Genomic DNA, 26,497 nt, shown 5'->3' with positions numbered 1-26,497 from the left:
CAGGAAGTAACCATGAAAAGTGAAAAATGGGTAAACGAAGAGGAACAGTACATAAAAATTATACGAACTAATAAAAAGACCTTTGGGTTTTTTCGTCGAATAACCAAAACAACGCAAAATGCAACCCAAAAAAAGCTGAACAACACCTCATTAACCCCAATACGGGTATATCTGTAATCTTTTATCAGTTTAAAAATAGTTTTTTTTTTTATGAATAACAACATTCTGGAAATGTTACAAAAGCTTTTCAGGAATGCAGCTTAACCCTCTCTCTACCATGGTTACTTTAGAGCTTGGATGTAAATGTAAAATTGAATGTGAAATTGGATGTAAAAAGCCTTCGAAATATTTACCAATCCTACTCAAAATGCACAAATATTTTCTTGAACAATCAGCATATTAATTATGAATATATTTATACATATAGAGTAGCATTAGTAAGTATAGGGTTTGCAATCCCGGGAACGATTTCCCGGGAATTGCCTTTTCCCGGGATTCCCGGATCCCGGGAATAGGAATATTGATTCCCGGGATCCCGGGATTCCCGAGCTTCTCGGAAAATTTTCCATACAATATTGCAATAAAACTGAATATCGTATCAAAACACGAAACTTACGTCGTAGAAGTGTAGAGCAGCTTCATAGTGTGCATTATACGAAGCAAATATTTGCTTGAAACGACGATCAATGTTTGCTTGCCGTGTAATATCAAATTTTTTGCTTAATTTATTTGTCAAAAATATATGCTGTCATATTCAGTAAACGATAAATTAAGAAAAATTTTCTTCGTCTCATGTCTTTTTTTGCTAGTGAGTTTACTACTAAGCGGATAGTTGCTTGATTTTTTTTTTGTTTATTGACAACAAATTTTGAAACCTGTAAATTGATAAAAAATTGAAACCCGTAAATCAAAGCGACCAGAAATGAATAAATTAATAAAACTCAGTCAGTTTACACTGACTTGGGTCGTGGCCGCGATTTCACATTAATTACGAAGCCATTCAAATGCTCTTAAATCTGGCTGCCAAACACTCAGCTTTTTCTTCAACAAACTAAAAGTATTGGACTCTTCAGTTTCTAATGAAATGTAGCAAGAGCTGGAACCGGTGATTTAGAAGTATTTTAGAAATTAGACACCAGCGGTGATTCAGCGATCTTAAGCAAAGTTTTTGCATCCAAACTTATGGTGCTCCAGAGTAACCGTGGTAGAGTGAGGGTTAAAATGGCCAAATACCACACAATAAGATTTTTTTCCAGAAACGGGATAAATTCCAGAGACCAGAAGAAGACCCCCGCATCCAGAGGCCATTTTGCAATCTAAGATGGCGACCTCAAGTTTTCAGGATACAGCCCAACATGGTCAAAAGTGATTACCGGGATTGCGATAACACCCGGAATATGATATGATATAATATGATTTTGAGTATTGAAAAGACGAATTCTGGTTCCTGTAAAACAACTCAAAATGCCTCATCATCGATATGGGTATTTTCGGTACCAAGAGGCCGAAAATTGTCCTCAGATGCCATTATGAAATCAAAGACGGCGAATTTCGGTTTTTGAAAAACAGCGTAGAATTGTAGAATTTCTGGAACCAGAATGATATCTGAAGGTTGCAAATCACTTCAAGATGTCGTATTAAAACCCAAGATGGCGACTTTCGTTTTCTAGAAAACAGTCTGAAATGGTTGAACACCATCTAATATAAATATTTCAGGGTTTAGGACGATGCTTAGAGGCACTTTAAGACGTCATGTTGAAATACAAGATGGCGACTTCCATTTTTTGGAAGATATTGAAGGCCTGCACTCACTTACAGATACTATTTTGAAGTCCTAGATGATGACCGCTTAAAAAGGCTAAACTAAAGAAAAAAATAATGCCCAGAGGGCAGGACTCGAACCCAGACGGAATTTTGGAATCTAGAATCCCGAGAAACGCCGGGTAAGTTCAGCTAGTTTGTAATAAATTTCTCATTTGACACTCTAAATTCAATTTTTTTAATGAATTATTCAGCCTTTTAATTAAAAATGCGTTCCGATTATTACAAGATTAATCTGTAATCGTTTTTACATTTTGCCTATTCTGTCCTCACCAATTATTGGTAATTTATTTAAGATTTTTTTTTCAGCTGTTTATAATTTGGGTACATTTTTTATCTTTTTACGTTGTTAGAGGTTTTTTGGTAGTTCGGAGCTTAACACGTTCTAAGAGTTTTCAAGCTTTAGCGGAATCATTTAGATCTTTTGTTAGCTTTTGTAGGCTTGTAACACCCGCGATTTTCCGAGCTTTCACTAAAAAAATAAAGTATTCAGTGTTTTTTAGCTTGATTTGAAGTCGCTTTAAATTCAAATTTGTCTGATTCTGAACCAATTTGGAAATAATTTGCTTAATTCATAAAAAAATCTGAATCAGAAAAATGGCTTGTTTGATTGATATGGTGTCATGAGCAGAGATGTAGGTAATAAAATTGCGGTTCTAGAAAAAAATATGTACACTGTAAAAATATTTTTCCGTTATTGTCACAAAAAGTTAAATATCTCAAAAAGTACCTTTTTTAAAAATCTATTTTTTCCACACATTGAAACCTTCTGATAACAGTTCGCCGGTAAGTTACGCATATTCAATTTCAACGGGGCTAGTATAAAAATGATCGATTATGATACAAAAACAGCGCGCTTGATTGGAATTATGTTTTAGTGATAAATTTTCAACATTGAAATGTGTAGCTAGAAAAAAAACACTCAAAAAAAGTTCAGAATGTCAAAACTCTCAAACGTTCATAACTTTTTTGGTTTTTGTTTTACCATCACCAAATTTTGACAGACAGTAGTAGGGGAATTGTGGGTAAAATGGACACCCGTTTGAATCTCGACTATTACGTTGAAAAATAGTACAAACTTCTTTGGCACCTTATCTTAGAAGCACTAGAAGCTATTTGAGACAAAGTATGCGACATGAAACAGTCAAACAGTCAAAATAATAAACAAAAACAAAAAACACGTGTACATTCGTGGTGGTGATGTTATTTTTGGCCTATAAAAAATAAGGTTTTTTCTAGTGTAAAACAGTATTTTAGAGCGATTTTTCTGCAAATATCTGTACTCAGACCACTAATCAGCAGAAATCATCAAAGGTTAGTAATTGTTTAAATGATTTTCTCGATATATTAAGGTATTTTCAATAATATTTATGTGCGGGTAAAATGGAATGTGCGGGGGTGATCGTGAAAAAATTGTGTTAATTTCTATTGAAAAATCTAGATGCTTCGTGTTTATATCAGAAAAACGCAAAGGTAAACTCGGACCGATGAACAGATGACCGCCGCTAAACGTACCATTGAATGCGGAATGTCCGTAAAAAAAGTCTCCGCCATTTCTCAGTTTCTTGCGGATAAGGTCATATATTGTTATTAATTCTACGACAAACGGTGAAAATTAAACTGTTGATGAATGCATAAGTGTGTCACGTGCTATGGAACAACATTTCACTATCTGTAAAAGGATAATTGATGTTCACGCCCAAGGTGTTCATATTACCACCTCCATATGTTCATTTTACCCACACGTGTCCATTTTACCCCCAAAAAACTGCTTTCGAAAATGCTCATGAAAACTACGAAAAATATTATATTTGAGTATTTCTTCTTATTTTTTGTATTAACCATTAGTGACTCAGTTAATGTGCGCTATCGACTCATAGTTGTAGTGTTAAACTGTGGAGGAAATTGGGAAATGGCTTAGGGTGTCCATTTTATCACCCCTTCCCCTACATATGTTGTGTAAAAATAGATTTAAAAAAAAAGTATTTTTTGAGATATTTAACATTTTGTGACAATTTGGAAAATTTGGCATGGGAGAAATTTTTTACAGTGTGTATATTTTTTCTAGAACCGCAATTTTACTACCTACAACTTTACTGAAGACAACATTCCAATCAAACAAACCGTTTTTCTGATAAATTTTTTTTTTATCCATCAGTCACCATATTGAATAGGCCCTTCTGGAATTGGAGTCGCGCGTCAACATGAACAGCGGATATCGTCAATCATCTTATTATCAAAAAACTGTGAAAAGTTTCAATTAAATCGGAAATGACATGCCAAAAAAAAATTACCTATTCTTAATGGAATGCCTCTCTTCCTGTATTTCTGTGTTTTGTAAGTATCTCTTTTGTTTGTTAAGAATGTAAGGACGCTAACGTTTACAATAAAAAAAAACTAGACAAAAATTGTCGATTTTTCATGGGTTTACCTTCACACGCACTTACGAAACTACCCATCATAGTAACCCATGAGTCAGGAGAAAAAAATGACTGCTCTATCAGTCAAACTCAAACCGTAATGATGGAAACAGTAATGCTTCTCCGTTCAGAAATGTGCGCGTTCAAAAACGGTACCTCGCTGCGTCGAAAACGAACATCGTGTGGTACTTTGTGGACGCCGCACTGTGGGGCAGAACCCAGAAAAGTCGCGACAAAACTCAAAAAAAAAACGAAATTCAGTTTTCATGCCTCATTTTATTTTCTACTTGCAGTAGACATGTTATCGACTGGAAATCATGATAATTTACTTTGAAAAATAATTTAGAAAATGTGCTATAATATTGTGAAAGTGAGGATTTACAAGGCTTGTAAAATGAAAGAGAAAAAAATCACAGATATTTTCCAGTAGGGCTAAGTATTTGCATGCTCTACTGGAAAATATCTGTGAATTTTTTCTCTTCCATTTTACAAGCCTTGTGAATCCTCACTCATCCATTTATGAGATAACTTCCAAAATAGTTTCTACACATTCCAAGGGTTATATTTCAAGACATTAACATTTGGTGGAAAGATTTATTTAAAAATCCCACAGTGCACAGTGGTCTAAACTCGTAAAATCGTGATCGTCCTAGATTTGACTGGGAAAAATTGATTTTATGTACTCAATGTCTTTTGCAAAATTATTTCATAGAACAAGGCCTTACTTATGGCGTTTTTAGTTTTTCGATCAATCCACCTAACAGTTAGATGAAAAGAATATTTTTTCTAATTTTCAATATACCAGATTGCTTCCTTTAGTAAAGTTGTGGAAAATTTTAAAAGACAAACAATTGCTGAATACTGTGATGTCTCATCTGTACGTTGGACACGACAAAATAGAGTTTTTTTGTGGAGCACCCCTCCTTAGAATCAGTTTTTTGTCTATAATTTTGTCTGCAATGGTCAAAACAATGCAAAATGTTCTAAGATTTCATTCATTCAACTGAGATTCTCTCGAAACTTTATAAAATTTATTTTGACAATTCTAGAAAAAGTTATAGACAAAAAACTGATTTTAAGGAGAGGTGTTCCACAAAAAACTCTATTTTGTCGTGTCCAACGTACAGATAGGACATCGCAGTATTCAGAAATTGTTTTTCTTTTAAAATTTTCCACAACATTGCTGAAGGAAGCAATCTGGTATATTGAAAATTAGAAAAAATATTCTTCTTATCTCACTGTTAGGTGGATTGATCGAAAAACTAAACACGCCAAAAGTAAGGCCTTGTTCTATGAAACAATTTTGCTGAAGACATTGAGTACATAAAATCAATTTTTCCTAGTCAAATCTAGGACGATCACGATTTTTCGAGTTTAGACCACTGTGCACTGTGGGATTTTCAAATAAATCTTTCCACCAATTGTTAATGTATTGAAATATAACCCTTGGAATGTGTAGAAACAATTTTGGAAATGGTGGTTGAAAAACGTGCTTTACAATAAGTATTTCGTTGTTTCTCTATCACTTTTTTGTACTTTACAACCTTCAAAAGGGCATTACTCAAAAATGTACCGTACGATAATTTTGAAATTTTGACCAGACATTCTAAACGTCATAACGAATCGAATGGTGTACTCAGATTTTTTGGTGCATTTTTTTTAAAATAACGGTGTGTGGGAGCACCGTGTAATGTGATAATAAAACAGTTTTGTAAAAAATAGGTTCGTAGGAGGCATAGTGTGTAAAACAAGTTTTTTTTGTAATTTTTCCTCATTTTCGGCAATATGAAAAACATAAAGTTCTACGTTGTTCTGCTATGACACTATTATTGTATTAAAATACAAGGTATTAGCTAGTACTAAACCAAAAATCAGCTGCTACTAGTTGCGACTTACCGAGTAATTCGAGTTTTCGCAACGATTGTTCTCATGTCAATTAATGTAAAAAATCATTAATCAGCAGGGTCCGTATCGATGTTTTTCCTACAATAGGCCTTGCTAAATGCTGGTGTATGCAACACGACCATAATCGTTGTTCGGGGGTCTTTCAAAACTGACGTCCAGTAGTATGAAGACCCCTCAGAAATAATTATTAGTTCTAGGAAACAGTTTGTTATTGGATGAACAGTGTCTTAAACAAAAGTAAGCGTTTAGTATCTATGCCAAATGGAATAAAATATAACGAGAAGAGCTCTTAGAAAGGGACCATGACCAACTAATGTTTGATTGAACAATGTTCCTATTTTAAATATTTTGTCACAAACAATAACATTAAAATTATATTTTATATTGTTTCTCAAAAATGATGACACATCGTAGGTTGGCAAAAAACTATACAAAGGCAACTACAAACTTCCAATAATTCATTTCATGATGACTCGGAAATTCGAATATATCTGAAATTGAAACATATATACTTAAGTCCCAGCTATGATTCATTACTGAAATTTTGGGTTTATGAATAATGAAAATAATTTTATCTCCTTAACGGTCCGTCCTACAGTTGTATTATGTTCAACAACTTTGTCAATTGATAATATAAACAACTTTCCCGAAGCAAAAAAATGGCTAGCACCATTTATTCAGAAGATAGATGTCAGCGCCATCTGTAGAAAAAAAAATTAAAGCTGCCTGAATACATTTTTCAAAAAGATGTTGTTATGGTGAACAACATTGCCGAAGACATGAACACTGTGGAAACAACTGTTAAGGAGTTATGAGGTTTTGTCGCGCCAACGGACCAATTTGCCCCACTGTGCGCCGTATACACCTGCCTGGCGTCTACAACATGTTGGTACTATTGGACAACAATCAGAGCATCGAAAGAAAACCCGATTCCGGACGACCTGAGGGACAAAAAGCTCCAAAGGATGCTGAAGAGAAAGACCGAGGGAAAAGTGACTACCATCGCTCCGTGCGCTTAGCTGGGAGGTCGGTGCAACCGGCCAAACAGTGAAAAAGTACCTGGCAAACACATGGCAAGTGGCAGCTCCGTCCAGTGGTCTCGGAGTGCAGACAATAACGCAGCGGCAGCGACTGAATAAGATGATTAAGTCGATTTTCCCGGCGGTGATGATGGACGACGAGACCTATCTTACCCCTGATGGCAACGACTGGCAGGGCACTTCTCGCCGGATCGACGCCGTCCCCCAGCTGCGACCCACCGAGAATTTGTAGGTGTTGAGAATTATGGGCAATTTCTTCAATTGCAGCCTAATCAATGTATACTCACCGACCAATCATGATCCCGATGACGAGAAGAAATTTTAAGACCTTCTTAAAAGTTGAACCTAGGTCACGGCATCAAGAGATCAGATCATTATCGGAGATTCAAATTGGACAGGAAGGTTTCTTCCGCCCCGTAATTGATAGAAAAAACTTCCACTCTACTACGAACTAAAATGGCCTGAGGATCATCAATTTCGTAGCAGCCAGAGGCCAGACTAGCTGTAGTACTTATTTGACACGCCGGAACGTCGAGAGCACACCTTGATGCACCCAAATAGCACTTTTCAGACGTCATAGACGTAACGTCATTCAGAAGATTAAACGTTGATTCGTGGTATACAAGATCAACGCTCGGTTTAGACAACGTATTAATATCGAGTACAACGAGGTTGGTACGGTTGAACATCCAGCGGTTATTAATTGGAGGAGTGACTGCAGTGTACTCGCAGAAAGTTGATGAGCGGTTCCACGAGTGAGTTTAGTGGACCTGAACGAACAGTGAAGACATATCCACAGTACGATCAGCACCACAGCGCGAGAAGTGTTGGGTACAGCTGCGACAACCACGCCCAACGTGTGGTTTTAAGCTGAGTGCCAGCGAGCGACGGATGAGATTAACCGCGCCAGAACGGAGGGAGATTTTGATAAAGCTGCTGAAAAGAGACTCCATCACCTGAAGAAACGTCAACATTGGGAGAGGGTTCTTGCGAAGGCGGAAGGCTGTTTCTTTAGGCATGATGCGAGGAGCTTCTACAAAAAGATAAAAAGGAATCATCACCGAAACGTATCTACCCCTGTCAGATGCAATGACAGGAAAAGAAAGCTGAAACCGATTGATCGGAGGTAACCAGGCCTAGGAAACAACATTTCAGTGTGCTGTTAAACGGCGAGGAAGACAGGGGCGTCGAAAGGGGCAGGATGTAAATTGAGAAAGATGGACAAGCTGTGGATCCACCATCAATGGACGAGGTAAAAAAAAACAATTAAAGAGCTGAGGAGCTGCAAGGCTGAAGGGAGGGATGGCATTCCCGCCGAACTTTCCAAAGTCGGGAGCGAACAGCTGTATCGTGCCGTTCATCGGATGGTGAATAGCAATGTGGTTTTAAGGAAGATGCTCCACTACGAACCAGATGTTCACCTTGTGAGAAATCTTTGATAAATTTCAAGTATGCAACTTGCAGACTCACCATCTTTTCATAGATTTCAGGGCAGCGTACGATTCAGTTAAGAAAGAAATGAGTTATGGCGGATTATGCTCGAGCATGTTTCGTAGACTGATAAATGACAGGGAAGCAGAGTGACGGGCTGTCAGACTTATTGTTCAACATCGCAATTGAGGGTAATATACGGAGGGTTGGCGTGCAGAGAAGTGGCACCATCATTATGAAGTCTCATACTCTCCTGGGTTTTGCGGACAATTCAAGAGGGCAACTCCGAGAATGTGGCTTGTCATAAACTCTGCCAAAACAAAGTATATCGTGGCTGGTGGAGAACGTGGTAGTCCGTCGGATGTTTGTGCTGCGGTGGTGATAGACGAAAAATCATTTGAAGTAGTCGATGAATTTATTTATCTGGGTACCGGACAGGGCCTTCTACGAATTGTGTGGCCGGCTGAGGTCCCGTAGCTTGTAAACCCGTACAAAACTAGCACTCTATTAAACACTGAATCTTCTGGTGGCCCTATAGAAAGAGGCTGATCGGCGAGCTTTTGGTGATTTTTGGCATAGAATCTTGCGGTCAATTCTTGGCGGCAAACTGAAAAATGGTGTTTGGCGCAGACGCATGAATAATGAAGTGTACCAATCATACAAATCGGCGGATATAGTCAAACTACAGTTGGCTGGGCATGTAGCTTGAATGCCGGAGGAACGCACGAGGTAAGTAAGAGCTGTTCCTCTACATAATTTTTGTTTTTGGCATGTTTGATGGTTGCCCAAATGATCAAATTATTTCTCAATAAGGCGTTGTCAGCCGAAAACGAAAATATCAAAGAACAAATTGGAAGTCAAAAAACGACAGTTTTTGAGCTCCATAAATGCTCACATTTACTGTACTCAATAGTTATTGAAGCGCTTTTTTGATAACAAAATATTTTTTTTTTCGAGAACGGTTTACAAACCGTTTACATCTTAATAGAAGTTGATAAAAATAAATAGGGTATCTGGGCACCCACAAATGAAAATACTTGTAACTTTGAAAATTTCGCTTGATTTCCATAGTTATTGCATTTAAATATTGAGCAACTTGTCTATGTTCCGGAACGAATTGATATAATTACAATTGATACCTCATTGCTCTCCTAGCTGGTCTCGAGGTACGATGCTGGCCTAACAAGCCAGTCGTCGTAGGTTCGAGTCTCGACTCGGGAGAAGACTGTTAGTGTGAATAGGATCGTAGCGCTAGCTCCGCAATTTTCCTGAACACTTAACAGTTGGCTGCGAAGTCTGTGTATAATAAACAGAAGGTCGAGTTCCGATACGGAATGTTGCACCAAGGCTTTGCTTTTACCTCATATGAGTACTGTAGAAATCGGGATGATGTCCAGATACCTGAAAACAACCCTTGTGGCCATTTTAAAAATCAAAATGGCGACTTCCGGTTTCTAGAAGAGAATCACAATTAATTGAATACCACCCAATATGGGTATTTCCGTAATCGGTATGATGCCCAGAGGGCGAAAATCGACTCCAGATGTCATTTTGAAGTTTAAGTTGGTGACTTCCGATTTCCGGGCAAGATGCATGTCAAACTGGCACCTGGAGTTGATCACCGGTCTCTGGGCGACATTCAATTCCAGAAATGCCCATATTCGATGGTATTCGGCAAAAATTGGTTCTCATCCCGAAGCCGGAAGTTGAATTAAAATTACCTCTGTGGTCGTTTTCAGGTCTCTGGACATCGTCCCGACTCCGAAACTACCCATATGAGGTGGTTTTTGGTCAAACAGCGGGTTCCTACTGATAAAAAAAAAAAAACCAAATAATTATCTGATATTTGTTTATACAGTTTAGCATAGAACTTCCGTCGAAAAAAGTCATCACAACGGCCGAAACGTCGGACACTTAAACTAGATTGCTATGAAATTTCAGTTTAAAAACCTTTAAATCCCTTTACCTTTTGATTACATTCTGAAATGAACGGTGCATGATTGCAACGAGGAATAAAATGCAAAAAAGCAAACAAAATGAATACTTGTGAGACGTGGGCTATTTTTATATGAGAGAAACCGAAGTCGTAAACCATGTTGTGGCAGTAAACCCATCATTAAAATAAGCATACAGTAAAATTCACACTCAACTAAAAAGAAATACTTGTAAACTCAAAAAAAAAAAATATATATCACTCAATTAGCTTGTCTTTCAAAATCAATCAAAAATCATCATTTGGGTATCCCATCCCTGTTCCTGAAAAAGTTAATAAAAGAGACTCAGCAAAATGAATAAACATAACAATGCTAAGCAGGAATGAGAAAAAGCACATCGGGTACAGTTTTCGAAATACTTTAAAGTTTCCAAACTTGCTATTTATTACACCATTTGCTATGTTATACTTTTGTCACTGTGGGAAGCGCTCCAATCTCGCTCGATAACGGTTGTTTTGACCTCGTGTTCAGGGGATTTTGTTTGCTGTAACTGGTTCCTGGTTTGATTTTTATTTTTATTTCGTTTGTTTGTTGTTTTTTTTTTTCATAATTGTTTTTCTCTGTTTATCGAGGCAGGTCGAGAGGTGTTGGTTAAATCTACCTATGTACGTACGTATGTATCTGCTAGTTGGTTGTTAGTAGTAGAGCTTGGATTTGAGAGCTTCACTTTTTTGGTTCGTTCTCGGATCGGAGAGAAGTAACAATAATAGATGATTTGATGCTGAAATTGGTTATTTTTGTTTTTGAGTATTATCATTCTGTGTGGCATTTATGTTTATCTACTTCGTATGAGTCTGCAAACTACTCGCTGCTCGAAACTTGGAAATATGCCTCTCCAAATCATAGTTTAATAGAAAATTTTATTTTAACTAGCTTTTTTATTCAAACATGATCTAAACTTTACTTTGAATATATAACGCATTCGCTGTAAGTCATATAGAGAGCCATCGGTGTTGATAGATTATTCCAAAACGGAATCGTAATTACATAATAGAATCCACTGTTTTGTGTCATGCCATCCGTGAATATATAGACTATTCGTATAAAATACACGTATTTAAAACCTAGCATTAAGACAACATTCAATAGAATATAATAGAATATAAAAAATTTCGCACGCACGTTCAGAGGTACTTTGGGATTGGCTTTACCACCACAAACGTAACGATTTGGCATGATGGAATATTACAAAAAAAAAACCTTGACACATTTCATTAACCTGATAAAGACGACTGTGCATAGTCAGTATTAATTGTATTAATTCACTAGAAACAGATATTATAACAGTCAGAATACTGAATTGTGGCACCTCCCGCGTTGCACTCTTTCCTTCGTTAGGCTCTACGTCTATATGGAATAGATTTTATATTATAGCCGAAATACTTTCCGTTCTCTAACAACAGTTTACATACAGACATCTCTGAATCTGGCTCTTATGAAAAAACTCAAAAATAAACACTATGTTTTTACTCACTGCGATCCATTTTGCCTTCTATCGATTAGTATGAATACAAGATTTTGTTGTAATATAATATCTAAAATTGTATCTCCAAATGGTTTTTTAGTGTAAATTTTAATGTGCTTGGTGAGAATATAACAATTGTTTAGCATGCTCTGCTAGTGTCTTTAATGTCTAATTTATGTTGGCCTAAAATGTTAATCAATATGCCGCCGCTGGCGGTTGGTATGTGAGCGTTGGTGTAATGCCTCAAACTGCCAGGATTTTTTGATGATCATATCAACATGAAACTAAATAAGTTGCATTGTTGCTATACTAACTTAAGTAGTTTTCTTAAATAGGTTCTTTCTGGACCGCGATTCATATTCAAACAATGCTTTTCAGGGTCACAATCAACGCGATTATCATAATCATAAATGTGAATCTTGTTTTTTAGTCCACAAGTCCTCAAGAAAGGAGAACCAAACTTAGAGTAGAGTATACTACACCAACTTCGCATACCACCCGCACTTCACTATATCCTGTTATAAATTCATGCTTGAAACTATGCATCTAGGTATGTTTGTTAAACTTTGGTTAGACTGATGTAACAGCAAGAGTATATTTTATATAATCCATTATTTAACTCGTGTCTCAGTTAGCGAATAAAATCTTCAACCCACTCATCAAATGAATGTAACGACATTTAACTTCAAACCTTTGTTCAGGTTGTGTTGATTGGGATTAAAATTTGCTTTTAATTATTTGACTTCAGCGGCTCAACTCGATGTCATGCAGTATAAAATCTCACCCACAGATGGCAGCGCTCGAGAGATCGGTTTTGTTTTTGCTTCTAGACTCAGTATTCTCCTGTGCTTAGATCGCATTATCCTCAATCTCTTCTTCTTCTTCCTCCTCCTCTTCATCGTCCTCCTCTAAGCCTTGACCCTCAACGTAAATTGGCGGAGGCAGAGCTCTCAGATCGAACCCAATCGATTCGGTGCCGCCACTTTTGGGGCCACCGTGCTCCAACTCGACGTACCGATGTCGATCATGCTCCATGCGACGGGCATACGAACAGGTTGTGGATGACGATTCATTTTCGTAGTCAGACAAAAAGTCCGGATAGGGAATTTCGACGTTTTTCTGGTACCGTGAGCTGCTCACCGCCTGTCGGTATCCTGCCGCGAAGCTATCCTCGCTCGAGTAGCACACATCATCCGACAGACCGGCCTTCGTTTCCGAGCAGCTGCCACTCTCCGGCGTATACTGGACACCCGGATACTCAACGTCACCATCATCACGCTTTACCTGGCGCTTTCGCTGTCTAACCGGTTTCACCGGAGGCGAAGGCGTATCCGATTTGTACAGATTTGGGTTCGTTATGTGACCAAGCCGATCGTACCTAGGGAAACCCATTTCGTCTACGTTCTCCGTCATATCTAAACCTTCGAACTTGTTGGAATAGGACGCACTCGGATATACTCCGCCGCCGTTTTTGCTCTCACGTTCATCCTCCGCGCGATAAGTTTCATCCTCGTAATCCTCGGGCAGTTGTTCGAGTTCTTCCTCAAAGTCCGGATAACGCTGGTACTGCTGCTGATCGATAACGTCCGAGCTGCCGGATTCTATCTCCGGAAAGTATCCCTCCGAACATTCGGAGCTTTCTTGATGCTCCAGCAGACGATTATCAAGTCGACTTTTCTTCGGCGGAACGGTTCGCTTCTTTCGGTAACCCCGAGGACGTAACTTTGGATCCTGTTGGCGGAAATCTAGCGAACTGTCGGTATCGTTACCACTGGGTGGACTTTTGGGTACCAGATTTCGAGGAAGGGACGTTTTGCGAGGAGGCTTCTGCATTGGGGGTTGTTGTATGGGTTGGATGGGAGGCGATTCCGAACTTAAACTGCTGGAGTAATAAGGCGAACAACGAACCAACTTTTCCGGTCGTGGGAACATTGGTGAGGAGTTGTCTGTACTTGCCGTGGCTTCGCTGCTGTGGGTTGTAGTCGAAGAGCTGCCCATGTTTTCTTCGACGATTTTGTTCAGGTCGGAAGAGACCAAGTGTTCGTGGAATGACTGACTGTGGCGCATTTTGGTGGATTTGTATTCTCGAATTTGGGACTTGGAGAGGGTTTTATCGTCATAGCTATGATGTTTCGCTAGAGGTTTCTCAACCATCGGAACCGAACTTCCCGATGGTAGAGAATCTCCGCGGGGTGGTTTTGATGGAGGAGCTGTTACCACATCGATTGCAGCCGGTAGACGCTCGGAGAATGGTTCGGATTCCGACTGGCAATCCTGACTGGCGTAACGTTGTGACATCATTTCCAGGGTTCTTCGTTTGGTGGCCAATGGTTCGGGTTCGGTTGCAGGGGGTGGAACCGAGTCTCGGTAGGACTGCGGAAGCGGTTGTTCCACAATAGGTGGCGGTTGTGGAGCTGCCCGTTTGGGGGATTTCTCGATCATTTCCACTATTTTGGGTGGGATTTTCGTGGGTCGTTCAGCTGTCTTCGGGATCAAATCTGGGGGCGGAGGTTTGATTTCTATTTCTGGTGTCACCACTTGGGGTGGAGTTGTTTGTTTGGGTTTTGGTTTCACGTGTACTGTTGGGATCATTTTCTTGTCGTCGGTGATTGGTTTCTTCACTACTTTTGGCGGTTTTAGCGGGATGTACTCGAAAGTGGTTCGGGTTAGCGGTCTATCAGATCCTTTGGATTCGATATGTTTCAAAGCTTCTGCCTGCGCAATCAGCGTGTTGCTGCTACTCGTGGACCATTCCGTAATCGTTTGAGCCATCTCCGTCAGTGTTAGTGTGGTATCATCACTCTTCGTCCCGGAAGAGAACTTGTCTGTATCCGAGTTACTGAAGTGTTCATACTTCGGTCCGTCGGAGATGTTATCCAACGAAAATCGTTTATTATTGTTACTGGACAAGCTGACACTTTTTTCATCCAGACTCTCTGTTGATTTATGTACCGAGCTGACGCTACTCTTCGTATGGGTAGATTTTTCGCTTTTCACGTTACCCGAGTGGTTCGAGACCGCCGATAGACTGTCCGATCCGGACAGATTGGCATACTGCCGAACAGTATTCGTGCCGGTGGACCACTCAGAAATGCTAAGACCAATCGAAGTATCCTCCGAATGTGAGCTGTGGGTGCAGCGTTTCTGCTGCAGACCCATTTTGACCGTACCATCTAGATCAGTTCCGAAAGAGCTAGTCTCTTCCTCGGAATGGCTACTATGACTGCACTTTTTGCATGATTCGTTGCTTAATCTTCGTGGTTCGAGATTGCGACGCACTGTTTCCTCCATGTACGTTGCGCAGGAGGACGACAGCAAATCGTCGATCGATGTGTCAGAATTGTTGGAACTTCGCGAGAACTTTTGCGGTACCGTAAAGTCCGACGGAGGTTTACTGTCGTCGGGTGAAATTTCTATTGTTACCGTCCCTGGACAGAATACTTCGTCGTTCAGGAAGAAGTCATCATCGGTGATGGGACTAAGATTCTGAGGAGATTTCGTTGGTTGCGAAATGATGACCCGATCCGATGTTGATTCTTTACCCGTGCCTTGATTCGAAAATGGTTTTTGACTAGAGCATGCATCGAATGTAGTCCGTAGACAACTAGCTGGCCCTAGCGTGCTACTGAGACAGGTATTGTTATCAAAGCCTTCATATGTAACGTGTTCTTCGATGGTTGATATTGAGTAAACTGTACTATCGTAAGGAGTTGCCAGCGAGAGTGAAGAAGCGGCGGTTACGTATAGCTTCACTGGGATATTAGAAGGACGATAATCGCGTCTGGGTGGTTCGGGAGCTTCATCGGGGACTTCTGCATAATCCGGATCGGAATCGTCATCGCCCGTAGGTTCGGTGTACGATTCCACCATCACTTGAGTCGGATGTTGAGGTTCACTAACTCTGAAGGTCTGGACGTTCTCAACTATCGGCGTTTCCAACATGCTGGACGGTGGAGTGGGCCAATTATCAGACTCCTGAGAGTGCCCGGTAGCAGCCGATCCTGCCCAGTGCTGCCTAGGATACGGCTTATCGGGATGGGGCGGAATAAAATTCGGATCATATCTCTCGATTGGTGTACTATCGTAAGGAATTTCCGGTAAAGGCCAGTCTTCCGAATCTTGACTGCCACCCGTCGACAAACATTGCAGATTAGGTTTCTCATCCCTTGCCTTTTTCGCCCCGTCACCAAGGCTAGATACAGTGAAGCGTCCGTTCTTAACAACATTGTTCTTGTAGATCTCCGACAGTCGCTCCGCTGCTGCTGAATCGCACGGTATATCCGGCATTTCTGCAGAAGTTCGTCTATCAGCGTCGGAAATGTACGCTTGATTAGAGTTCGAGTGTAGATCCGAACTTAAACTTGCCTGATGTTCACTGGAAATGGCCGATTCATCATGAACGCTAAGATCCTCCAAACTGGATTTCTCTGCTTCAATATCTTCGGCGCTAGATTTCTCGGAATTTGTACTTCGTTCCGAAATTCTCGAAAGCGTTCTTCCAATCCCAAATGACGTCCCGTATTTCATTATATCCACCGGATTGATGCTGATGCCCAGAGTGGACGTCATCTCCGGATATCCGAAAGTAGCTGGAAAATCGTTTAGCTCGTCCTGTAAATCCGAATCACTTTCCTTTTGTTCATCCGGCGAAGATTCCTTCTGCTCAGGTGCTGCCACCCTCTGGAGCTCGATAGTCTCGGTAGCTATATCGAAACTTTCATAACTCTCCTGATCCGGTGGATTCCAGTTTTCTTCCACACTCGAGCTACCGGAGCTCTCTATTGGAAACGGTTTCCAAGTGGAAACGGCTTCCTTCTGCTGCAAGTCTCCCTTACGTTGAGCAGCTCCAAGCGACCCCGAGCTGCTTTCTGTTTCGAATGATCCTAGCGAACCTTTCGACTCCAAACTGGACTTGGATTCCAACGAACTACGGTCACCGTCCGCGCTCAGCAACTTCAACGTTCCTGATTTTAGCTCTGCGGTAGTATGCTGATGCTGCTTCTCATTGGGTTGCGCAGTTCGGCATACTTTTTTGTGTATCAACGTTGTCCGTACTGGTTTTACTACCTTCGGTTTTTGCGCTGCTCCGTTATCGGAGCTAGATTCACTCTCTTCTCGTTGAAGGATCCTAGAAATACGATCCTCTACTGTGTCCACGTCCAGCTCTGACCCTGAACCCAAATCCACCGGACATTGCTTCTCCAGCGTTGAAGAAGACTTTTTGGCCTTTACTTCCTCGGTTTCCTCCATCTTGAGCATAGCCTCGCGCAGTTCGTGACATTTTATGTGATCCATTGAATCCATATCCTGGGATATCCCCAAGGGACGCGCTATCGAACAGCTCAAGCTGGACTCCTCATCTAGCGAACCTTTACCGCGAGGTGTGCTGGAATCCTGACGCACGGGACTGTTGTCATTCTCGCGGCTAGATCCCGTGTCGGAGCTTCGAGATCGTTCTATGGATAAGCGCAGGAAATCTCCGCGCCTTTGGGAAGCTTGTTTCCCTGTACTTTCCTCTTCCTCAACTTTCGGCTCTTCCTTAGTAGGAGATTTCACTTTTTTCGCTTTCTCTGGTATTTTTGGTAGCGGGCGATCGAACGATTTTGCATCAGTGGGTGATTTGCTCTTAGCTTTCGAAGGTATGACCGTAATGTCCGAGGTGGATACCTCCGATTCAGGCATTGTTATGTCACGAATATCTTCGAAGGTGGTTTGGGTTTCAATCTTTCGTATTCCGCCGGCTTCTTCCGCCTCCTGGGGACCGGTTCCGTCGGTACCGGTGTATTCTTCGCTGGCAATAGTTACCCAAGAAGTGGTCTCATCGCTTCTGCTCCGCTCTAGAGCAAGCTTTCCCATTATTTCCTTTTTTGTTGGTTTAACTTCCACCTGTTGCTGTTCAAGATCCTCTTCCAAAGAGGGCTCTTCATACTCGATTGTCGGCACCCGACAAGGCAAGTAAGGTTCCTTTGGTTCCATCTTCATTTCACTAACTTCGGTCAAGGACTCCTCACTACCGTGCTTGAAGGACTTTCTCTCCTCGTTGTCAATGCTACCGTAATCCAGAGTTCTCTCCTCCGATCTTCGCTTCATCAGATCCAGAGTTCGCCGTTCGGAAATTATATCCTGCATATCCAACTCACCAGTGAACTCATCCGGTTGCGAATGAGATCTCCGTTCGATAGCGGGCGTTTTATCCTTCCCATTACCTAGATTGGCATCCAAGCTTTTACCTTTGTCAAATCGCGACTCTCGTGCCGATTCGCAAGGTTCAGCTTTCGGCCGATGAACGTCAACTTTTACCACCTCCTGCTTTCTGGAATGTCCAGAATTACCCTCCGAATCGGGTGAAGTTACCTCACCGTAGTGGTCAATATAGTTCTGATCCAGACTACGCGTCTTGTACTCGATATCCAAATACTGCGGTTCCGGTTTTTTCTCCAAACTCTTCGACTTTCCTTCGAACTTCTTGTGCACAACGGATCCCTCTATCTGTTGCTTTAATTCCTGACTCTTCGACAGTTTAGTGGGCGATTTTATCACCAAACTACTACTATCCGTACCATGTTCCGATCGATCGGAATGATCATCGAACGATTTACTGCGATCGTCAAAGCTTCGACTAGCTTTGTCCAGCTTTTCAACACTTTTCTGATCCTCAAAACTACGGCTTATCTTCGCCAACCCGCAGTCCAGTTTACGAGGAGCCTTAGCTATGAAGACCAGATCCTCGGGCTTGGATTTGACTTCGGCGTCGATGATGATTTTATCCCCTTCGGTTTTCACGGAAATTTTATCTTCAGGTGCAGGAAATTGTGGCAGCTGATCCTTCACGGGACTCAACATCGTGATCGTTTGCTTCATAGCCGATTCGTACAACTTCTGCTGACGTTCCTTCCTTCGAGCTCGCTCGAGCTCACTCTCCTCAACTGATTTCTTCTCCTTGCTCCCTAACCGCTTCAGCTCCATTTTATCCAAAGACTTAGATTTCTCTTTCCCATTGCTTTTCTTGCCAAGCGACTCCTGACTCTTGGTGCGTAGGATATCATTGGGAGAACTTTTTTTCACCTCATCCGAAGCGCGTCGCTTCGGCTGAGGAATCTTCTCCGATCCTTTCGGACTGGTGGATTTACATTTTTGTTTCACCGCGGTGGCGCCGCCAGTCGGAGTCTGTGTGCCGCTGTCGGTTTTCTGTTTGATTTTACCAGTACTCTCGACACTGCTCGCACGGCTTATCGCCGGGGACGTTTTGATCGAACTGTTTCCCGAACTGAACGGCTCAAACTTGTATCTTGGTATTTCCAAAATGAGTTGATCTCCACTTTTAAGTTTAGTTTTTGTTTTGCGCTTCTCCTTGATCTTCACTCCTTGCAGCTCAATCTTTTCGATGTACTTTAAGCGATCCAGCAACTCGAGCTCGTCTTCGTCTATCTGCACCATCCGAACCTCCTCGTCAGTGGTGGATGTTTTACGGGTCGCTTTCGGGTCGGTCACGACGATAGCATCAGCACACGAGTGCACCGATTCGTCCTGCTCTTCTTCGATAATATTATTTTTCTTCTGAAGTGACTTCACCTCCAACACTTCGGCTTCCTCTTCATAACCCACCGTGTCATCCTTGGAAGAGAATGCATTCATGGGAGGCAGCTTGTGGAGGGAAATCACCGGTGTGTCTAAACTTTTCGCCCGTCGACCAGATGTCGGTGAATCTTGCGTAGCTTTCTGGCGTTGAAGCGCCGCAAATGCCGATCCTTCGCTGAGATTCAGACGAGCGTGAGCAAACAATATCGGAGCGTGTCCCTTCGAGCGCATAACGATCGACGAATCGATCATCTCCTCGATCAGTTTAGTTTTCGATGGGGACAGCTTGGATTCTCCTTTGAATTTTTTTGGAACTTCTTTCCGCAATCCTTTCGCAAACCCCGAATTGTCTTCCCTGGCAGTCTCGTAGATCTCGTCATCCGTTCGATGGATTTCTATGCTTTCAATGATCGGCGATGAGATGTTCTCTGTTTTGTGGTATGCTTTGGTGGATTCCTCCGCTCTCTTGGCTTCGTCTTCGGAGCTGGGAATCGAGAAGGAGCGTTCGGAAATTCGTCTCAATTCGGTGCTAGTCATCTGATGTGTCTGGAGGCTTACGTTCGTGTGGTAGCGGCTCTCTAACTCCGCCAACTTTCGGCATTGGGGCGGAGAACCTTCGATCTCGGTTGAGCTCATTGTCTGTCCTCGAGCCCATGCATTGGATGCCATTCTACTTGATTCGTGTTTCAGAATCGGTTCTATTTCTTTACGTGACTGAGGTGGCGAGAACTCTAGCTTGGTTGGCATAGCCTCCGCCGAACCAAACACATCATCCGAGTCTAGACTTTCGTCGTCCGAGGAGAACGATGTGATTCGGGTTTTGGCATTTTTCTTTCCTTTTCCGGTTTTAGTTTTCACCGGTGCCATGCGGGGTTTGACGACGCGTTTTGGCACCATCAGTTCGGTGTTCTTCTTCTCGATCTGATACGGCAGTTCGACGGGCTTCGGTTCGAGACGCTTCTGGGGGTTGCTATCAGTGCGGGAGCTCGTAGCGGAGTCGCTTTCTATTTGGCTAAGCTTACTGTTCAGCTGTTCGAGCATCAGGGGGTCCATCTTTTTCGTAATGTCCCGCTTCGGGCTGGTAAGTTGCATTGTTTGGGATGATTTATCTACCTCTAAAGTTACGGGGTCTACCTTCGAAAGATCGATATTCTGGGTAAACAGGAATCCCTGTCCATTATCAACTGCTTCCTCTCCGTAGTCATCCTTCACCCGTAAGGTGTTTTCTTTTTGTGTGGCTGTGTCTCGCATTTCGACTTTGGGTGACTTCGGAGACTTAGGTGATTTCGGACTTTTGGGAGATTTGGGACTTTTAGGTTTTGGGTAGCGATGCTGTTTTTCTTGGGAGGGCGAGGGAGCGGTACCGTTCATTATGTGCCTCTTGTGCAGTACGTACGGTATGTCATCCTTTAGTACCTTATGCATACGGCGATCGTAATCAGCGAAAAAACTCTTCGGTACCTCGAACCCATTGGGAGGCAGCTCGACCGCTGGGATATTCATATCGTAGTTGTGTGGAATTTCAAAGTGACTACCGTGCGATTTACACAGCGGCGGTGCACTTGGAATCTGTCGGTAAAGATATTCTTCCTCACTGGAGTCGGCCGGTGTGAGATCGATTGATTTTTGATGCATTAGCGTATGACGGCGCGAGTTGGGACCAAGCCGGGGACGATTGGCCAAGGAATTGGGATCGGATTTGGTACGTTCGACTGTTGCGTGGGTGTAGGTTAGAACACCGGGAATCGGTGCGTCCAAAATCAGCTTTGGATTGTACTCTTCAAAATGAGTTTTCGCCATCAGTTCTTCCTTGCGTGTCTGCTTTGGCAAAATGTGTGGAGAATCGATTTTCTGCTTGTCGAACTCCGACAGTAGCTCGGGTGTTAGCGGGTAATCGGGACTTGCTTTGGTCGTTTTACTTTCCACCAGAATCGCGGTCGTGGGAGTCTCATCGTTCATACTGCTAGTCAGCGATTCGATTTTTTCTTTGTCGAAGCTGAAAATATTCTCACTGTCGGACTTTCGGCGGAAAGCTCGGGTACGGTCAACCCGCTGGCTCTCGCTGCTGATCGTAGTCGGTAGGCCTTCGATTTCTTCCGGCCAGATGTGGGTGGCCTTCGGAGGTTGCTTGTCGATTGGTTTTGGCATAGCCTGAGTTACCACCGGATCGGGAGATTTATACGTCGAATAACTGCGAGCATTTCGGTCCAGTTCGACGTTCTGCAACGAAATAGATGTCACGTTGGAGGTTGTCTTTGTCGTGGGTTTTGGCTGAGCACTCGGGAACGTGGACGAGTAAATTTGGTTATCGTAGAAACCAGTACCACCGGTGCTGTTTTTAGCAGCGATTCCACCGACCTCACTGGGAATGTTGTCGTGGGAATGTACCTTAATTCGTGAGTAGATCTCATCCGATTCTAGATCTTCCATTTCGATCGTCTGCTCATTGGCATCGTAGTAATCACTCTTAGAGTCCTGGCTGGAGTTTCGCGAGCTGCTATCAAAGCGCTTGCTAAGATACTTGGCTTTCTTGCTAGTGGTTGTGGGCATTTCGTAGTTTTTGGTAAGCAATATGTCCATTCCGAAGGAATCTCGCGAATCCTGACTTGAGGTACGTGAGTTAAATCCAGACCCCGACTTACTCTTCAAGGTTTCACGTGATTTCTTGTTACTGTCTGTATGATAAACACTATCTTTAGATTTTTTGCTAGAATCACTGCTCTTTGAGAGCTTCGACTCGTAATAGTCGCTGCGCGACTCCGGACTCGATGTTCTAGACCCCATAGCTTTCTTTAACTGTTTATAGAAATTCCCATCCGATTTGACGCACAGCTTCTCCCGTGGAAGATCCCTCGGATCCTCCATCAGGAAAATATCGTCCAAATCATCGATATCGGCGGTGCTCTTCGATTTTGTCTCCAAGCTCGAACGATATTTAGCGAAACGGGAAAGTGGATGACTCTGGTGCTCGGATACACTTTCGTCATCCGTGGGAATGTAGTTGCCAGAATCGAGCGAACAAGATCGTGTGTGCGCTTCATCCGGCACCTTACAGTACAGATCATCGTCAGATTTTTCCAACAGTTCATAACTGTCATGCGAAATATCATCCTGTGAACCGTACTCAAAGTTTGCATAGAAATTGCCATTCTGGCGCTTGTAGCTATTGTGATCAATCGTGTTATAGGTCGTTCCCGGATAGCTGGACGAGTAAACTTTCACGTCCGCCGCAAGGAACTCCTGGCTAACATCCATGGAGTGATTTTTCTGTACGTACATCGAGTGGCGCGAATCGTCGTAACGCGTTACTGGACTATCGATGCGATCGGAAGTTAGAAACTCTCGCTCAAGCATCGTGAAATCCAACCTTCCGGCCGCATCGTAGTTGTAGTCGTACAACTCTTTACATGAAGTACTCCGTTGCCAGACGTCCTTCCCAATAATGCCATTTTCACCACTCGGGTAGCCACCGACGTATTCGTCTTCGAAGTCATCCTGGTCACCGTAGTCGTTCTTGTACTGAACAGTCGAGTAAAGATTTGCGTTCGACAACTCATACTCGAGCCGCTCGGAGGAAGTTTTCTTACTGTTTATACCGTCATCGGAGTTTTTCAAAAGGGTCGAATAGTGCAAATAATCGCTGGTAACTTTGGATGAACTGGGTAAGTTACTAAGCGAATGATGACCTACGAAGTGTGGATCAGCACCTCCTCCGCTGTAGGATGAATCGAGCGAATCGATCTTCGACAGTTCTGAAGCTCGCGGCAACGAGCGAGAAGTTCGTGGATGCACCGGTGGGGGCGGCGGATGTGACGAGGAGTATCGTTCATCATCGTCAGTCAGTCCGTTCTTGTGCGTTATGGTTGTGGCTAACGAGTGAGAATTGGGCGAATGGGAATAGTGCGGCTGACTGTGGCTATGGCTAAAGTAGTCCGACGTGTCGGAGTACCGATTAGCGCCGTAATATTCGTCGAAGTGGGCTGAAGATTTCGCATACGCGTCTCCACTGGGAGTGGAATTGAGCTGGCCAATACTAGAGGCGTTTACGTGGCTACTTATATTGGTATGGCTATTGTAGTTTCTAATACTATCGTCTATGAATTCATCACTGAAATGTTTACCAGAGTGGTGAGCAGTAGTGGCTTGTATTGGTTGTGATTGTGGTAGCTGTTGTTTGTTGGTTTTACATTTGCGGTTCACCGTGGCGTAGAGATCGTCACTGACGGCGGTATTGCTTATAACATTAGTTGCCGAGGTGCCAGATGGGATCGCGATGCCTCCTCCAGCGGTCATTGCTTTGATCTGCGTTGCGGTAGCGTAGCGGATGTCGATTTCGTCCTCATCCTCGTCATCGTCTACGTACGCCTGGCGGATCGCGTTCTCATCTATAACCTCGTCCATAATTTCCTCCTCATCCTCGGCTGCACTAGCGCTCTCACCGCCATTGACCATGGCTTCGACGGCAACGTGCCGTTCGGAACGTTGGCCCCGACGGTAAAGATCGGTAATGTCCGAGTAGATAATGTTATCGGCAGTATCGTCCGACAGATCGGTACCGGTGCTGACGGACTTAGACATCGAATAGGTACTCGTATTGTTATAAAGGACTAGTGTGGCATGGTGGGATTGAGAGCTGCTGGTTCCCGATTGGCCCATGCGGCCCGGTGCCGGTGCCGCCGAAGAGCGCCTGATGTGAATGCCCCCCGGCGATAAAACACTCTCCCGGCTGGTGGAGGAGACCGTTGTCTCCCCCATAGAACTGCTGCGATCCCCCGGTTGGCCCAGCGGCCCGGCTGAGGCCCGACGCTGCTGCGGCGGCGTGGTATATCTGTGGCTGCGATGAATGTAACTGGGGGACATAGTGGCATAGAGGCGGTGGTTCAGGCCTACTCCACAGTCACACCGAAGATCCGCGGTTGTCGTTTTCAGAGATGGAAAAGGAACGATAGACCGTTGGAGACACATTGGTCACTTAGCAATATCGGACACTCTAATATCGTACGGAACTTAACCATGCGTAAAACATAAAACGGACTTGAAACTATTCAACATACGGATGTTGCTGACGCAGTTGAACATAATGGCCATTTGGTATGTTGTTTGCTTTTGGGGGGCTGAGCAAACGATTGTCGGAGACAGCGGAGGAATCTCAATTTATCCCGAATTGAAATACTAGAAAAATATTGACGATTATATTGGAACATTGCGGAAACATGGCAAGCTAAGCTAAACGAAACAGCAAACCAAGTTGAACAACGGAATGAGAAGCAGTAGTAAATATGATACAGAAGAGATTTTTTTTTTTGGTGTTCAGGCGGTCCATAGCAAGTGCGCGATTTCAGCCGATTCGACTGAAAGTTTATTCACTAAGATTCAATTTGGAAACTGTGTATCTAGAGAACGGCTCAATCAATCAGCTAATTTATTGTTTCCTTGATATTTTTAATATACTGCTAAGTACTTTAAGTCTATATATTTCAATTTGTTTCTGGTGATATTTAAGTATGAACATTCATCTCTGTTTCACGTTTTGATTAGGACTAATCCAAGCGAAATTACTATTTCAAGCTCTGATCGGGCATAAAGTTTGGTCAGAATTTAGAATATGTAATTTACAGGACAAGATGCAAAACTCCAAAAAAGAATTTCCTAAGATGGCGTTACAAAATCTAACCTATACATTTATTGTTTTATTCAACAAGAAAACATGGAACGGGGTGAAATTGATCAATTTTTATAACAATTTCTAATTAACTAGCTTCATGTACGTTTTTCCCGAAATAGTATAATTTTAGAACAAGTACTGGTATGTGCTCCAGTAAACCTCTATGGCTATTGGTGAAATTTCTATTGTCTACTTCATGAAATAAATTCGATAATTTTATAAGATACTATGCGGTAAATTGGGGTGAAATTGATCACCATTGAAATCCATACATTCTTTTGGCAATGTGATCTTTTTTCGATATGCTAAAGATAAATGATGATTTCTGTACTGAAAAATATCATTTACAGCTAGTTTGGAAACGAAAATAACGATATTTCAGGTTATAATTTGTTTATTCTGGATCACGAGCTGCTTGTTGCTAAATTTGCCCTTATTTTATCGTCGTTAGACTGATTTTAATTCGGTTTGTTGCAAAGGCTCGAAAACTAGCTCTGAAATTAAAATCTTTGTGGTTTCCTGCGAATTCATCAGTATTTCTTTAATGGTATGGAATGATCATTATTGAAAATTACATTTTTTGAGCTTTTATCAAACTTTACTCACTTCTCCAAATTTAACATAATTACCCTCAACTAAGATTACTTTAAGTAAATTCAACACTTCTTGTTGTTTTTTGGAAACTTGTTTGATCAAATTCGATTGAGTTTTGACTAAGTTAGAAGAATTTTTCGAAAATATGGAAAATTGCACCGGGCATGCAAGGGTTAACTTTGACAGGTATGTGAATCATGCAAAAGTTGCGTTTAAGGACACGTTAACATTGCCTAGTGTTGTAAGTGCAATATCTTTTGATTAGTATTTTTTATCACGAATTTTCAGGTGATCAATTTCACCCCATTTCACGGTAAAAAAATGGAATAAAAATATTAGAACGACGTAAAAGTTTTTGTATAAAGTGCTATTCATACCTATTTCAAATACATAACCAAATAACTAAATTCACATAAAATCATTCATAGAAACCTTCTTGACGTAGATCTACGTCTCACTTTAATAGGGCTTGCATGCTGTAGAAGTTGTAACGAAAATATGTCCCCCTCTGCAAATACGTATTATTGCCACTGAGCGGATTTTGAACACTAATGTCTTAATCGATTGAGAAATTTTTTCCCAAA

At 42.1% G+C, this 26,497-nt stretch overlaps 1 protein-coding gene across 4 annotated transcripts in view; it reads right to left on the bottom strand.

Annotated features, from left to right (window-relative positions):
* The window catches only part of LOC129731942 (FERM, ARHGEF and pleckstrin domain-containing protein 2), a 152,573-nt gene that overhangs the window by 3,178 nt on the left and 122,898 nt on the right, over nucleotides 1-26,497 (bottom strand). For 3 of the 4 annotated variants that reach the window (XM_055692340.1, XM_055692341.1, XM_055692342.1), the window contains one exon: nucleotides 10,954-24,540. The exons of the other annotated variant lie outside the window; for it this stretch is intronic. In XM_055692340.1, the coding sequence (XP_055548315.1) occupies nucleotides 12,926-24,540 (11,615 nt within the window). In that variant the 3' untranslated portion in view covers nucleotides 10,954-12,925. Of the gene's footprint in view, nucleotides 1-10,953; nucleotides 24,541-26,497 lie in introns of those variants that run through there. 4 annotated transcript variants of the gene reach the window in all.

The sequence above is a fragment of the Wyeomyia smithii genome, chromosome 3 (genome assembly GCF_029784165.1).
Source record: "Wyeomyia smithii strain HCP4-BCI-WySm-NY-G18 chromosome 3, ASM2978416v1, whole genome shotgun sequence".
Taxonomy (NCBI): domain Eukaryota; kingdom Metazoa; phylum Arthropoda; class Insecta; order Diptera; family Culicidae; genus Wyeomyia; species Wyeomyia smithii.
The sequence above is the reverse complement of the archived record's forward strand: the minus strand, read 5'-3'. Positions and strand labels throughout refer to the sequence as shown.